The 17,654-nt window shown below is 37.9% G+C and overlaps 1 protein-coding gene across 1 annotated transcript in view; it reads left to right on the top strand.

Moving 5' to 3' along the window:
• RGS18 (regulator of G protein signaling 18) overlaps positions 1-17,177 on the top strand; it is a 28,896-nt gene extending 11,719 nt beyond the window's left edge. Inside the window, exons 4-5 of the mRNA XM_052654207.1 lie at positions 14,575-14,741; positions 16,920-17,177. Coding sequence (XP_052510167.1) covers positions 14,575-14,741; positions 16,920-17,177 — 425 coding nt within the window. The remainder of the gene's footprint in view (positions 1-14,574; positions 14,742-16,919) is intronic.
• Positions 17,178-17,654: the final 477 nt, after the last annotated feature.

Genomic DNA, 17,654 nt, shown 5'->3' with positions numbered 1-17,654 from the left:
TTTAAATAGTAACAGAGGAGTGGTTAGGAACAAAAGGGGAAGAGGCAGTATCTGCACCAGGAACACAGAGCAATACCACCCAGTGACAGGCTTTGCAAAATCTGAGTGCACTTTTCCACGTAACCGCTTTTGCTTTCTTAGAGTTATCTGAACATGTTCTCACAATCATTTTGCTGTCTTTCCTGATACCTAGTCAAGGGATTCTCCTTGGAAATCTATTTTATAGCCGTTACCAAGCAAATAAGAAATTTCAAAAATCTATTAAAAATGCAAAGAATGTAGATAATTATGAGAGATAAATTAATAGAGTACACATATATTTAGTATTCAATCCAGTAAAAAGTGGATGTTAATTGGAGGAAAAAAGGGCAAGCATTTTAGAAATTTGAAAGAGGAAGGAAGTATGGGTGGTAAGCAGTGGTTTTTGGTTACATTAAAAACTCATCAAGGGGAATTCTCAATATATTTTTTTAAGTTCTGGCTAGAAGCTGGGGCATGACTAAGGAACTGTCTAAAGTCTGGGTCAAGCCAATTGGTCTACAGATGGTTGTGTATGCTGTGGTTTTTGCTTTCACACACCTAACATTGCCAACATTCTGTTGCAGTTTTTATTTAAGGGTTGAAAGGCCTGTTGTGCCTTAGTCTCTCTAGGATCATTAGAGAAGAAGGGGGAAAAGGGACAGAAAGTAAAACCAGAGATTGTGAAACAAAACTATCTTTCTAGTCATGTAAATAGAACAGAAAGAAGTTTTCAAGCTGTTGTCAACCGGCACCCAAATGATGCTTATTCAGCCTGTTTTCTAAAGTCATCAGCCTGGACTCCAGCTTTACCCGAAGTCTTGAAAGGTTGCTGCTGTAATGGTAGTTTTCAAAAGTTAAAGGAATGTAATCATCCACAATAATAATGACTCAAACTGCTTTTTCAGGCATTCAGGTACTGAGCTCGAGAGAGAGAAAGGAACTGAGGAAAAGAAAATCAAACCAGAATACACTAAGGAATCACAGTCCCTATGAGTGCTAATGGGTCACCAGGCCAGGATAGAACCCACACGTGTGACCCCCTGTGTTCACTTTGACAGCTATTTTGGCTTAAAAATAATAAAAACAGAGGTAAATCATTAACTTTACTCTGAAATATACACATTTTTAGGTATCTGGGGAAAATCTATCAAAATGCTTTAAGGAATCATTATCCACTTACATGTCCCTGCTACATTCTGACCAAATCACACTACTCAGCAAGAGAAATAAATCTTGAAAATCAAACACTAACTGTGCCAGAGAAGTAAGAAAAAGAGTAGTTCAATATCACCAACATTGATTGTTCTTCCTTCTTTTCAGCGACTAGAATTTGTTGACTTATCCAGGAAGCGCTTAGCACTAAGGCCTCCTAAGACAGTTGTGCTTGACTAGGAATTATCTTACTAGCATCTAATCACTGTGGACAAGCTCTGGGTTGTATGTCAGTCCTGGGATGCCTTCACAAATTCTTATGGAGACTGACCTTTGCCTGTCTTCCTAGCTTTTTCAGTAAAGTTTAGCCACTAACATCTGGTGCTCAGGATCAATTTACTGAGGGAAAGAAACAGCAGACTCCCCCCTTATCCCAGTGCAAATACCAGTGGAAGGAGCTGTGGAGTAGAAGAGGCCCACATGGCTCCTCCATTACGGTAGTGCTTGGAGAGATCCCATACCTAAGAAGGAATGTCTGTAGGTTGTGTCACTTCTGGCTACTGATTTCTCACATTAAGTTTCTGGATCTCTAACATAATCAAACAGTATCTTTCAACATTAAAAAAAGTGCTTCATGCCAAAGAGGACAAGTTCCAGATGTAGGAGAAATACGTGGTGATATATAACACATGATTTGAAGACTGCATTGGTTTCCTGTGGCTGCTGTAACAAATTATGACAACTTTAGGGACCTAACACAAATGTATTATCTTGTAGTTTTGTAGGTCAGGAGTGTAGCATGAACCTCACCTGAAAAAAATCAAGGTGTCAGCACACTTCTGTTATTTTCCAAAGGTCTAGCTAAGAATCCCTTTCCTACCCACCTGGGTCCCCGACAGAACTCAGTTCTTTGAAATTTTGGACCAATGCCTCCTTAATCCTGCTCTAAATTAAGGTCATTTTCACCTTCTGGGAGCCATCACATTCTTTGGCTTGGGAACATCTGCTTCCACCTTCAAGGGCAGCAGCAGTGCCCCTTACAGTGTACCTCCCTGATCCACTTCTCTGCCCTCCTCTTCCACTTTTAAGGACTGAATGATTAGATTGGGTCTGCGTGCATAATTCATGATAATTCCCCCCTCTCAAGGTCCTTAATCTTAATCAATTAGCAAAGCATTTTCTCCACAGTAAGGTAACAGATTCACAGGTTCTGAGAATTAGGGCGTGGACTTCTTTGGAGGACCATCGCTCTACCTCAGAAAATGTAGCCTTCTTGAGAAAGTTACACTTCTGCAATACATTTGTTTGAAAAGTGAGATCTGGGACAATTGTATTTATATGACTATCAGTTTCCTCAGCTATGTAAATGACCGTAGGATATATTCCAGACATCTGTTGTAAATACTAAATGTAGTCATGCATATAAACAGCACTCAGCCCTCAAAACCTCTAAACATGTTATAAATGCAAACCCTTTTAGCTATCGCCATAATTCTACCATATCCATTTTTCTTACTTCACTCTGTGTGGAATTTATTATATTACAAATAACCACGGACTATGAAGAATACTTCTAGAGACCAGTGAATAGAAGAAATGAATATAAGTTGAGAATGAATTGAGTAGACAAAGAAAGCTATCATTTACTTCAAAATTGTTTTAGCCTTAATGCTAGAATATATGCTTCTCCCTCTTTAAATTGCTGAATTTGATTACAATATTTTGTTCAGAATCTTTACGACTATGATCATTGGTCTATAATTCTCTTTTCCTTTCTTAATTTTTATTTCTGGGGTGGTATTCATGTTATAATTTTAAGTTTTGGTATTAAAAGTTATTCTCTCCTCTGAAAATAAGAAGAAAATTATTCATCCCTCCACTGTTTTCTGGAAGATTAAAATATTTATTTTCTTACATTTGTGATGAAATTCACAAAATCTGGGCCCAAAGACTGATTTTGAGGGGGAGGGGAGATCTTTATCATAAAGATCTATTTATTAATTAGAGTTGCAGATTTTCCACTTCAATGTCAATTTGGATAGGTATTTTTAAAAATAGTATTCCCATTTTAAATTACCTTTATTGACATAAAATCATTCATAATATTTACTGTTTTTGTAATACCTCTAAGATTCTGTGATAATACCACTCATTTGCTTCCTACTATTAAACAGCCTCACTTGGGGTTCTGTTTTGAAAGAACTAACTTTCAGCATTGAAAATTTTTCTCTGTGCTTTTTTTTCTTTTATATAGACTTCTGCTATGATTTTATGAATTTTTCCTTCTACTTATGGAGGTCTTAATCTGCTCTTGGTTTTCAAGTTTCTTAAAGTAGAAACTTGGACCATGTTTTATTAGTAAAGTACAGCATTTCATGCAGTAAATTTTTATATAAATACAGTTTAAACTGTATTCCACAAATTTTGATGTGCTGTATTTTTATAATAATTCAATAGTTTCTAATCTCTCTTGTGATTTCTTCTTTGACCTATAAATTATTACATGTAACATTTTATTTCCAAATATTTGGGGACTTTTATAGCTATGTTACTAGTTGATTTTGACTAAAACCCTTAAGAGCAACAGACATACTTTCTAAGATATCAGTTTTTTGAAGTTTATTTAACTTCATTTTAAATCCTAGCTTGTTTTCCATCTTGGATAATCTTCCTCATGTATTTGAAAAGATGTGTTTGGTAGATGTTGTATAGTTGTCAATTAAGTCAATTTAGGTGATAATGGTCAGTTCAGTTCAGTCGCTCAGTCATGTCCGACTCTTTGCGACCCCATGAATCACAGCACGCCAGGCCTCCCTGTCCATCACCAACTCCCAGAGTTCACTCAGACTCACGTCCATCAAGTCCGTGATGCCATCCAGCCATCTCATCCTCTGTTGTCCCTGTCTCCTCCTGCCCCCAATCCCTCCCAGCATCAGAGTCTTTTCCAATGAGTCAACTCTTCACATGAGGTGGCCAAAGAATTGGAGTCTCTGCTTTAGCGTCATTCTTTCCAAAGAAATCCCAGAGCTGATCTCCTTCAGACTGGACTGGGTGGATCTCCTTGCAGTCCAAGGGACTCTCAAGAGTCTTCTCCAACACCACAGCTCAAAAGCATCAATTCTTTGATGCTCAGCTGTCTTCACAGTCCAACTCTTATATCCATATGTGACCACTGAAAAAACCATAGCCTTGACTAGACAGACCTTTGTTGGCAAAGCAATATCTCTGCTTTTGAATATGCTATCTAGGTTGGTCATAACTTTCCTTCCAAAGAGTAAGCGTCTTTTAATTTCATGGCTGCAATCACCATATGCAGTGATTTTGGAGCCCCCAAAAATAAAGTCTGACACTGTTTCCACTGTTTCCCCATCTATTTCCCATGAAGTGATGGGACTAGATGCCATGATCTTCATTTTCTGAATGTTGAGCTTTAAGTCAACTTTTTCACTCTCCTCTTTCACTTTTATCAAGAGGCTCTTTAGTTCTTTGCTTTCTGCCATAAGGGTGGTGTCAGCCGCATATCTGAGGTTATTGATATTTCTCCCAGCAATCTTGATTCCAGCTTGTGCTTCTTCTAGCCCAGCCTTTCTCAAGATGTACTCTACATCTAAGTTAAATAAGCAGGGTGACAATATACAGCCTTGACGTACTCCTTTTCCTATTTGGAACCAGTCTGTTGTTCCATGTCCAGTTCTAACTCTTGCTTCCTGACCTGCATACAGATTTCTCAAGAGGCAGGTCAGGTGGTCTGGTATTCCCATTTGTTTCAGAATTTTCCACAGTTTATTGTGATCCACACAGTCAAAGGCTTTGGCATAGTCAATAAAGCAGAAATAGATATTTTTCTGGAACTCTCTTGCTTTTTCCATGATCCAGCGGATGTTGGCAATTTGATCTCTGGCTTCTCTGCCTTTTCTAAAACCAGCTTGAACATCAGGAAGTTCACGGTTCACATATTGCTGAAGCCTGGCTTGGAAAATTGTGAGCATTACTTTACTAGCATGTGAGATGAGTGCAATCATGCAGTAAATTGAGCATTCTTTGGCATTGCCTTTCTTCGGGATTGGAATGAAAACTGACCTTTTCCAGTCCTGTGGCCACTGCTGAGTTTTCCAAATTTGCTGGCATATTGAGTGCAGCACTTTCACAGCATCATCTTTCAGGATTTGAAATAGCTCAACTGGAATTCCACCACCTCCCCTAGCTTTGTTCATAGTGCTTTCTAAGGTCCACTTGTCTTCACATTCCAGGATGTCTGGCTCTAGGTGAGTGATCACACCATCGTGATTATCTTGGTCATGAAGATCTTTTTTGTACAGTTCTTCTGTGTATTCTTGCCACCTCTTCTTAATATCTTCTGCTTCTATAAGGTCCATACCATTTCTGTCCTTTATTGAGCCCATCTTTGCATGAAATGTTCCCTTGGTATCTCTAATTTTCTTGCAGAGATCTCTAGTCTTTCTCATTCTATGTTATATATCCTCATTGACATGCTACTTGTTCTATAAATTTATGAGTGGATAGAATTAAAATCTATATCTCTAATTGTGAAATTTTCCTTCTAGCCTTAGATTAAATAATTTCTACCTACTTATCTTCTGGGTCTATTGATCTTTTCAGGCAGTTTAATCTGTTATCACACCCATCCAACGAATTTTTTCCTTCAAATATTTTCCATTTTAGTTCTATAATTTCCTTTTGATTGTTTGCTATATAAGTTTAATTTCTCTGCTGCATTTTTGCATCTATCCACTGATTGTGTCTTTTTTAAACTTTAGATTCTTCAACATATTAATAGTAGCTTTTATAACATCCTAAGTCCAATTTCCAACATTTGAAATACCTTGTGGTCAATTTCTCTTGACTACTTTTGTTATTGATAATAGGTCACATTAGATATTCCTTGCATTCCTAATAAATATTTTTTGCATATGAGCAAGAAGGAAGGTATAGGAGTCTAGATTATTCTGTCTTGGATTATGCTGTTACATTATTTTTCTGATTAAATCACTGGTGGATCCCCTTGATTATTTCTGATCAGATTGATCTTTAGAACCAATCTCTTTCCAATGTATATTAGTTTGAGGACAAAGACTTTACCTTTAGGCAAAGTATTTAGACAAAAACATGACCTTTGTGGGGTGTCTCCATTATGGCTGGGTCAGAACTCTAGCCTCCCATACCTACAGAAATTCCTGATCTCCATTCACCTCTCAGCCTCACAGCAGCTACACTCTTCTGGGCTGCACAGAGTTTACCCTGCCCATGTACAGTGTGACCCTCAGCCAAGAATCGGCAGAGAACCTGCATGTTGATGTCCAGGGACCCTTTGCATATTTTTTTTTTCTTACTACATTGACCCATATATTCCACACGTATTATGATCCTCAAACTCATTTCTGCCTCCTCAACAAGATTTTTAACTTTGTTGAGCTCCATCTGCATCCGTTCCAGCCTTATATGTACTCTCAGGTAAAAAGGAAGAGCAGACCTAGGGCTCGCTTCATATGTTTCTCTTCTCACACTGCTCCCAGGCCTTGTTGCCAGTTATACTCTGTGAAAATGACTGTTTGGATATTTTGTCTAGTTTTATGACTCAGTTCAGTTCAGTCCAGTCAGTCAGTCATGCCCTTCTCTTTGCAACCCCATGGACTGCAGCACGCCAGGCCTCCCTGTCCATCACCAGCTCCCGGAGTTTACTCAAACTCATGTTCATTGAGTCGGTGATGCCATCCATAAGTTTTATGGTTATATGCTGTCAAAAGGCAAATTTGGTTCTTTTTACTCTATTATGGTCCTCTTCTTTTTTATAGTTTGAATGCAATATCTCTTTCTATTTAAGGTGAGACTCTAGTTTAAAAATCAAAGCAAGGATTTTGTCTACTAGGTACTGAAACAGGAGGGAAAGGGGCAGTGCACAACTTTTGAAAGAACAACAAAGCCTGAGGACACAACAAAAACCAATAAGAATCAAATGGGCCCAAGATGGCAGACAAGTCAACTTCAACTGGACCTTGATCCTCAATCAGCAAGCTAAATGACACACCCAGAGGCACCATGACAGTTCCAAGGCACCATCAAAAGACCAAAAAGTGGGCAGTGACCCAACTCCTGAAAATCTCCACCCCTTCCCCCCAAAGAGTCGGAATAACCCACCCACTCATTCTGTTCAGTTCAATTCAGTCACTCAATCATGTCCAATTCTTTGAGACCCCATGGACTGCAGCATGCCAGTCTTCCCTGTCCATCACCAACTGCCTGAGCTTGCTCAAATTCATATCCAGCAAGTTGGTGATGCCATCCAACCATCTCATCCTCTGTTGTCCCCTTCTCCTCCTGCCTTCAATCTTTATCAGTATCAGAGTCTTTTCTAATGAGTCAGTTCTTCACATCCCACTCACTATTCTATGAAATTAGCCAGCCCATAAAAGCTAACCACACCACATTTCACTCTGTGATGGCCCATGCTGTCTGTGGAGTGTGTTTCTGAATAAATTTACTTCTTACCTATCGCTGTGATAAGACAACAAGAACCCGAGTTTCATTACTGTGAGTTTTGTCTGGGTTTGAGTCCCAGCCATGTGAGTTAGAGTCCCAAGCAGGGTTTTGGTCCAGTTCAAATCCTGGCACATGCATTCAAGTCCCAATATAATGAAACATTTTCAGCACTACTGGATCTCCAAAACCTAGATCAGTGTCCCCGAAATACTTAGCACTCAATACATATTTTTTTTCTCAATAAATTAACGAGTTGCTTGGTGGGAAATCTGGTGGGAAAACAAATTTATTTGATAAAATAGTTGACAAAAAAAAATTGGGAATATGCTTGAATAACCCACAGCGATATCCAAAATGGAGCTGTGTACCTCCATGAAGGCTTGTCAACTTATCTGAAGCCACTCTGGCTGGCATTTTTCACAAAAATCTAACCTTGCAGACTTGAATATTAGCATGTTAAGAAGGACCCAACACTCAGTAGAGGCTCGCTTTGGCAAAACTCATGAGGCTGAGGTCCAACTTAATAATATAGATTCAGAAATAAAACTGTCACTGGTAGCCACTTCTCTTCTGTGCACTCAAGAAAGGAGCCAAACCATAATAAGATTTTTGCTTGACAAGCTTGAAATTAGAACATTAATTAAATGTTTAAAGGCACCACACTAAAATAAGGATTGACTTCTTAAATGGATAGTATAATGTTAATTTCATATCTTTGGTGTCCATATTTATAATTGGACAGGATTCTTTGTTTTTTTGTTTATTGCTGTTTAATGTTTCCTGGCTCTGACAATTTCTTTTAAAAGTATTCTATTTCATTAAATAAACAAAAACATACCCTAGAACTTTTGTATTTTTGATGAAATTTTGTACTTTTCCTTTGTATTCAATTATTGCTTATTTCTTTTAGTAAGGAAAAATTGAGTGTTTTCTTCATGCTGGGGATTTTTTTTTTTTTTTTTTGGCAAATAAGACAAGGATCTTCCTCTCACAAATCTCATAATATAAAATGAGAAACAAAAATAAGCAAGCAACTGCAGCACAATATTTGCTACCCAGTGTACTAGGAAGTCATATATGAAGGATACTCAACTTACCCTTGAGAGACTGGTAAAATCTTTCCAGATTTAAACTTCAATGGCTGATACAGACTAACCTGATGAAATCTGATTGATAAAATTGGAGTAGGAAGAGAAAATGTTTCCAATAGAAGGTAAAGACATGTGGGAACATGGCACATGAGTGGAATTCTAAGTTATTTCACTATGCTTGGAGCTTAAAGTGTGAAAAAGATAGTGGAAAGAGATTAAGGCACTTCTGGGAAATTTTAAACAGTGAAGAAACATATTTAAACTTGTACTCTAGAAAGATATTACTGACTAGAATGTGGATAATAAACTAGGAAAGTGGAGGGTTGGGAGAGAAGGAAGCAAGAGAAGACTGGAGATAGCATCATCAGTTATTGACAGAAGGTAGTTAAAGTTAGCTATGTAAAAGATAACCCTCATCTGAATAAAGGTAATTCCAGATTGCATTAAAATGAAGACAGGTGGACTCTCCTGGTGATCCAATGGCTGAGAGCCTGTGCTCCCAATGCAGGGGGCTGGGTTTATTCCCTGGTCAGGGAACTAGATCCCACATACAGCAACTAAGAGTTCTCACATTCAACTAAAGATTTCCCATGTCACAACTAAGACCCAGCACAGCCAAATAAAATAAATAATTAAATATTTTAAAAGAGAGATGTACGATATATGAAGGAGATAAGTTGACAAGATATGATTATCAATTGGGTTGAGAAGAAAAAATGGGGATCTGTGAGGATATCAGGGTTGTGGGTTATGATGTTGAGTCGATGGTGTCATTACACGGAAACATTCTGGGAAGCTTTGGGGTGAAGATAATGAATTCAGCTGTGATGTGATTATTTTGGTGGGAAATTCAGTGGAGGTGTTTACCAGGTAATATAAGCCTGGAGTTCAGGAAAGAGATCTGAGCTAGAGATGATTTCTGAAAGTCATCAGCATATTCATTGTCTTGAAGTGTTGAAGTGATAGTCCTGGGTATAGAGTTAAAGGGAAGAATGAAGAAGGATAAATTGAGAAGTATTCAGAAAAGCAATTGTTATTGTTCAGTTGCTAAGTCACATCCGACTCTGCAACCCCATGAACTGCAGCACACCAGGCTTTCCTGTCCTTCACTCTCTCCCAGAGTTTGCTCAAACTCATGTCTATTAAGTTAAGGATGCCCTCCAACCATCTCATTCTCTGTCATCCTCTTTTCCTCCTTCCCCCCTCAGTCTTTCCCAGCCTCAGGGTCTTTTCCAAAGAGTCAGCTCTTCGCATCAGGTGGCTAAGGTATTGGAGCTTCAGCTTCAGCATCAGTCCTTCTGGTGAATATTTAGGGTTGATTTCCTTTAGGATCATGAGTCATGTAGCTCATTACTGGTTTGATCTTCTTGCTGTCCAAAGGACTCTGAAGAAAAGCAATAGTCAGAGGAAAAAGAAGAAACTCATAAGTGTACATGCCATAGAAAAATTATAAACATATCTTTGTCTGCTGATATAGAGAGATGAAGTAATATATGGATTGGAAAGAAACTTTTCCACTGAATATAACAGTAAGTCATTTTGGTAAAAATTATTTAAGTCAAGTGTTGAGTAGAAACCATACTTTAGTGTCTAGGGAAGTAAATGAATAAATGAGTAAATGGGGAGATTAACAGACCAACTGTATAAGGCTTACTCAAAAGACTTTGTATTTGCAAGGGGAACGATATAGATCAGTAGTTGGAGAAAAGCTGAGGTTAAGAGAAAAATTTATTTTAATGATTTCATATGATGAGATTAAAATTCTTATTTTGATCTAATTAAAAGTAAATTTAACTCAAAAAATCTTAATTGTTTTCCAAGATTATTTGTAACACCTTATCTTGCCTGTAGGTGCCAGCAATATGCATAAAATACAGAAGAAGATAAGAGGGAAAGGAGTTTCAGGGAAAATGTTATAAGAGGAAGATATAGGAGAACAGACTAAGAAATAGAAAGAGGGGACAAAAGGAGAAGACTGTAAAGAATCCCTGTGAACATCACATTTAACCAGGGAACAAACAATGTTAAACCAGAGCAGATAATTACATTAAAGTGATTGGATGGTGTAAATTAGGAGGCATGCTGTCCTAGAATCCTAGGAAGAATATTTCAAAAAGGAGGATATTGTTATTATCAAATGCTGCCAAGTGAGAAATCCAGACAGAGCTCATGCCTTGTGCAATTTCCTTTTGTAATAACTCACCTGCAAGAGCAGAAAGAGAAATAAGCCACAACCACGTGAGAGTTGGATCACTAAAAAGTCTGAGCACTGAAGAATTGATGCTTTCAAATTGTGGTGCTGGAGAAGACACTTGAGAGTCCCTTGGACAGAAAGGAGATCAAATCAGTCAATCCTAAAGAAAATCAACCCTGGATATTCACTGGAAGGACCGATGCTGAAGCTCCAATACTTTGGCTACCTGAAGTGAAGAGCTGACTCATTGGAAGAGACCTTGATGCTGGGAAAGATTGCAGGTAGGAGGAGAAGGGATGACAGAGGATGAAACAGTTGGATGGCATCATCGACTCAACAGACACGAGTCTGAGCAAACTCAGGGAGATAGTGAAGGACAGGGAAACCTGGCAAGCGGTAGTCCATGAGGTTGCAAAGAGACAGACATGACTTAGTGACTGAATGAGTGGAGAACAAATCTAAAGAAAGATCGCTAAGAATCATTTGTATCCAACTCAAATGTAAATTTCACTGAGAGTATTTATCTGAAAAATCTAAAAGGAACATTTTTATCTTTTATTAATGCTCCTGCAATGAATGCCCTTTTCTCTGTTTCAATACCATATGACTGAACAGCTTCACTTCTCTTACCCCAGAGACATAAAATCTTATATGTCTATATTAAAAGATGTGTACATGGGGCTGGTGCACTGGGATGACCCAGAGAGATGGTATGAGGAGGGAGGTGGGAGGGGGGTTCAGGATTGGGAACATGTGTACACCTCTGGTGGATTCATGTTGATGTATGGCAAAAACAATACAGTATTGTAAAGTAAAATAAAGTAAAATTTTAAAAAAAGATGTATACATATATGTTTACAGCAACCTTATTGACAATAGCTCCCTAAAACCTTCAATGAAAAGTGGAAGTGAAAGTGACAGTCGCTCAGTCATGTCTGACTCTTTGTGACCCCATGGACTGTATAGCCTGCCAAGCTCCTCTGTCCATGGAATTCTCCAGGCAAGAATATTAGAGTGGGTAGTCATTCCTTTCTCTAGGGGATCTTTCCAATCCAGGGATATAAACCAGGTCTCCTGCACTGCAGGCAGATTCATTACTATCTGAGCCATCAGGAAAGCCTTTAATGGTTCAGTGGTAATGATTAAACAAATCTACATCATGGAATGCAACACAGCAATGAAAAGGAGGAAATTACTGATATATTGATGCACCTCCAGAGAGTCATGGTAGATGAAAAAAGCCACCCCAAGCAATATATACTACATGATTCATACTTGTGAATTGACCAAATTATTACAATGGAGAACAGAGTATTGATTCCTAAAGTTTAAGGAGGGGTTGGATATGGGGAAAATGTGACTTTAACAGTAAAGAAGCAACATGAGATATCCTTGCAATCATGGAAATATTCTGTATCTTAACTATATCAGTATCATTATCCTATTTGTTATATTTTATTACAGTTTTATAAAATGTTATATTGGTGGAAACTGGGTAAAGGGTACATGGGCTCTTTTATCTCCTATGACTACATGTAAATGTATAATTTTTTCAAAGAAGTTAAATATAAAAAAAATACCTGTAAGTCAAAAAGACTAGAATATTATAAATAATTGAAAGAGAACTAGTTTTAAAGTCAGGTTGTCTTAATGTTGAATTCTGAGTCTGCCACAGCTTTAGCTATGAAATTTTACTTAATTGAGCTTTACAAATATTTTAATCATCAAGATCATCAATACCATCATCATAATCACCATCAAAACTCATACTTACTATGTACCAGTTTCTGTTTTAACCACACTTTGTATATTTTGTCACATTTAATTCTCTAAACAGCTCTATCAGGTAGATGCTATCATTATCTTCATTTTAATACTGAGAAACCAAGGCACAGAAAGAAAAACCAATTCATGCAACACCCATAAGATAACAAAGTTGCCCAGTGGTGTCCAACTCTTTGCAACCCCATGGATTGTAGTCCATGGGATTCTCCAGGCCAGAATACTGGAGTGGGTAGCCTTTTCCTTCTCCAGGGGATCTTCCCAACCCAGGGATCGAACCCAGGTCTCCCACATTGCAGGTGGATTCTTTAACAGCTGAGCCACAAGACAACATCACATAGTCACTAGCTGAACAAGAACTTGAACCCTAACAGTCTTCCATAAGACTTGATTCTTGCCCCCTAACATTCATGGGGCGCAGGACAAAAGTGAAAATGGAAGTCCAATACTATATTTCTAGATTCTTAACCATTATAGATCAGGCTAATAAACCTTTAAAAGAAGATATTCTATCCTTCTGTTTTGATACTTGGCAGATTAAGTTTAATTTTAAGATTCTCATACTCTTCCCAGTTCTACCAAATAGCATGGCCTGTCTTCTTCCACTTTCCACGCATGGTTTGGTGCCACATTGTGAGATGCCTCCTATCACATTTGGGTGAACACCCCAGCACACAAATTCAAGTCCTGTCCACATCCAAGCCTTGGAGTGTGCATTCCACTGGATCAGGTGCCTTTTGTGGATGAACTTGGCAAAGAGATCTATGTAAATCCTAACACAAAGTCTTTTTACAGATAATTCTAAGGCGCTGAATTTAAGAAGCATAGTGCAGAAGTTGTGATTGTCTCCGGCTGGAATGGCTCCTTGGCTGTGTAGAATAACCCTACCACACACAGCCAGGGGAGAAGCCAGCCAAGGGTGGCTCAGACAGTCAGCATGTGTGCGTGCTCAGTCATGTCGACTCTTTGCAAACCCATGGGCCATAGCCCACCAAACTCCTCTGTCCATGGGATCCCCAGGCAAGAACACTGGAACGGATGGTCATTTCCTTCTCCAGGGAATTTTCCCTATCCAGGGATTCAACCCATGCCTCCTACATTGGTAGGTCAATTCTTTACCACTGAGCCACCAGGGAAGCCCAAAGGTCCCTGTTTCTCATGCCTAAGTATGATACTGGTCTTATTTCAACAGAAATGGTACTTCTTTTTCATAGCTGTAAAGAAATCAGCTAATTGATTCATGGTCTCTCATTTGAAAAGATTCTGATGCTGGGAAAGATTTAGGGCAGGAGGAAAAGGGGGCAACAGAGGATGAGATGGTTGGATGACATCATTGACTCAATGGACATGAGTTTGAGCAAACTCTGGGAGATAGTGAAGGACAGGGAGGCCTGGCATGCTGCAGTCCATGGGGTCTCAAATAGTCAGTCATGACTGAACAACTGAACAACAACTCATATATACTGTACAAGATGTGTGCTGTGTAACGAAGAAAGCGAAAGTGTTAGTCACTCAGTCTTGTCCTACTCTTTGTGACCCTGTAGATCCTACAGGTTTCTCTATCCATGGAATTCGCCAAGCAAGAATATTGGAGTGGGTAGCCACTCCCTTCTCCAGGGGAACTTCCTGACCCAGGGATCAAACCCAGGACTTCTACATTGCAGACAGATTCTTTGAGCCACCAGGGAAGACCAAGATGCATGCTACTGCACTGAATTAGAGAGAAGACAGCACACCTCTTCTGCTAACATTCATGGTTAAACTTTAATACAAAGTGATATGTTTTCTCAGAATGAATATTTTATAGGTAAAATATGTCACGTCTTTTCTTGGTAGATGGACTGGAGACTTTTACCAAATTTCTTAAAACTGAATTCAGTGAGGAAAACATTGAATTTTGGATAGCCTGTGAAGATTTCAAGAAAAGCAAAGACCCTCAACAAATAATTCGTAAAGCGAAAGCAATATATGAGAAATTTATACAGAATGATGCTCCACAAGAGGTAAGGATGATTGTAAAAATGTACACTTGTTTGAAAACCTTTTGAGAAAATATGACTTCATCAAATCAGTACTGCTGTACATTCTACCAGAAAGGTCAGAATTTTGCTGAAACAAAAATGGTGTCTCTTTATAAGCCTACCTCATTTTATTGCCCTTCACTATTACTGCATTTTGCAGATACTGTGTTAAATTAAAGGTTTGTGACAGCCCTGCACTGAGCAAATCTATCAGTGCCATTTTTCCAACAATATTGGCTCATCTCCGGTCTCTATGTCACATTTTGATAATTTTTGCAAAACTTCTTGCTTTTGCATCATTTGTTATGCTTATTACGGCGATTTGTGATAAGTGTTCTTTGATATTACTGCTATGACTTGCTGAAGGCTCAGATGATGGCTAGCCTTTTTTTAGAAATAAAGCGTTTTTAATTAAGGTATGTAGATTGTATTTTCAGTCATAATTCTACTGCACATTTAGACTATCATGTAAACATAACTTTTTTACGCACTGGGAAGCCAAAAAATTGTGTGACTTGCTTTACTGCTTTCTCTTTATTGAGGTAACCTGGAAGGGAACGTGAAACATCTCTGAGATATGTTTGTATATAAGTTTCTATATACAAACAGAATCATTATAAGACAATTAAAAAATAAAAATAAAGATATTGCCATGGAAGGAAAGGTGTAATTGAAATTACTCCTTGAGATATTTTTATTCTTGACTGAGTGAATATAATTAATTGCAACATTAAGATTCATTCATTTATCATATTAATCACAGCACAAGTAACCTCTTATAGAAACTAAACATTTTTACATGTGGTGAGGATAAGAGAAATCAAGAAGCTTGTATTATATACCATTTTAATGTTAGCTCACCTACCTGTACAAAGTTTAAGTTGCCCCATAATTATCATCCCCATACCTTAAGATAAATGAAAAGAAAATTTCATAATAGAAAGATAAGCTAAACCTAATGTGGTAATGAATTCAAGTGGAAAAGCAATTGTGATTTTTTTTTCTTTTTTTGATTGCAAGCTCAAATGAGGTAACTGTATAAAAGAATTACTAAAATGGCTAATAAACTAGCAAGTATTACTTGATTATCCTTAAATATGAATTAGAGGTTCTATATTTCTAGTATGTGCTCAATAAATAGGGTCTTTTCATTGAAGAATAGAACTTGTAGTCTGTCAATGCTAAGATTTCTGTTTGACTATAAATTGGTATTGTCCATGAAACAGCATTGCCTGTGTAGACATCATTTTGCATGAAACGACACTTACTTTCCTAGTTTCAGTGTGTTTCAATCTGTTTTGTGTTTCAATGTATCATCCTGTTTTTCCCAAGGCCAAACTTATACACAGGTAAACGAAAGCAGGGCTTCCCAGGTGGTAAAGAATCCGCCTGCCAATGCAGGAGATGCAAGACACTCAAGTTTGATCCCTGGGTTGGGAAGATCCCTTGGAGGAGGAAGTGGCAACCTGCTCCAATATTATTATCTGGGAAACCCCATAGGCAGAGGAGCCTGGCGGGCTACAGTCCACGGGGTCTTAAAAGAATGGGACAGGATTGAGTGACTGAGCAAGCACGCGTGCAGACAAAGGCAGCTGGTTATGTGCTGTTACTCATCAAGGGAAAGGAAGAAACCTACCTGAAAACTAAAAATTTACCATCAAATATGTCATCAGTGCTTTGATAAAAAACCTTAAAGATTTTATGTCTTTAAAAGATAGGCATTTTCAACACACATATACTTATAGGTGTATAATAAAATGATAAAAGCATTGAAATACAGCAAAAGCCTCACATTGAAATCCCACACATGTCCCAAACACACTGTTAACCTTCATGCAAAATAATTTAATTTCTACAAAGTTTAGTTTCTATTTTGAAAATGAGTTGAATCTAATGATCTCTTGGGTATATACCAGTTCAGTGGTCCATGATGCTGCATTAGCAGAGACAGAAAGAACAGGCTCACAGGAAGAGAAGAGCCAGATGAAATGACAGCCCAGAATGAATCACTGGATCCCTAGGCCCACAACAGGAAACTCACCTGGCATCCAAGCACAGTTTGCCCCCTCTGACCTGGAATCAGTCCTGTACTTTTGTTTCTCAAGGTGTTTACTTAAGGAGACTGACTATAATTACCGTTTTGTTTTTATTATTATCCAGGTTAATCTTGATTTTCACACCAAAGAAATCATCTCCAAGAGCATCACCCAACCCACCCTCCACAGTTTTGATGTTGCCCAAAGCAGAGTATATCAGCTCATGGAACAAGATAGTTACATGCGTTTTCTGAAATCTGACATCTATTTAGACTTGACAGAAGGAAGATCACAGAGACCAACAAATCTTAGAAGACGATCGCGTTCATTTACCTGCACTGAATTTCAGGATGTAAAGTCAGATGTTGCCATTTGGTTATAAAGAAAATTATTTTTGCTCATTTTATTCATAAGCTTGTTCATTTGCTTCTAAGATACAGCATGTTTATGTTAACAAACGAGTACATCTTTTAAAATAAGTGTGTCATTTGAAATGATTTTAAAAATGCAAATCAAAACTGTTATTTATCTAACAATATATAATGTATCTGCCAAGATATTCTATAAAAGCTTCCATTCGACTTCATTTCATTCATAGTCAGAAAGCTCCTTAATTAAAAGGCAGTAAGGAAATAAAAACAGTGTTGTACAAGATTGTAAAGTTAAATAAAGGTTAAGCTTTTGCAAAATTGTCAACAGATTGGCCAATTATCTAGTTTGAAATTTTTTCTAGATGCAGACTCTACAATGCTCAAATAGACATGTATTTGGACACTTTCTATAATGATGAAGCTTCTCTATGGCTTGATTAAAGAAAGTATAGCAGCAATCCAGTTCTCATAATGGGAGAGGATGACCA

This window comes from Budorcas taxicolor, chromosome 16, assembly GCF_023091745.1.
Source record: "Budorcas taxicolor isolate Tak-1 chromosome 16, Takin1.1, whole genome shotgun sequence".
NCBI classification, from domain to species: domain Eukaryota; kingdom Metazoa; phylum Chordata; class Mammalia; order Artiodactyla; family Bovidae; genus Budorcas; species Budorcas taxicolor.
This window is presented reverse-complemented; position numbering and strand designations above follow the sequence as displayed.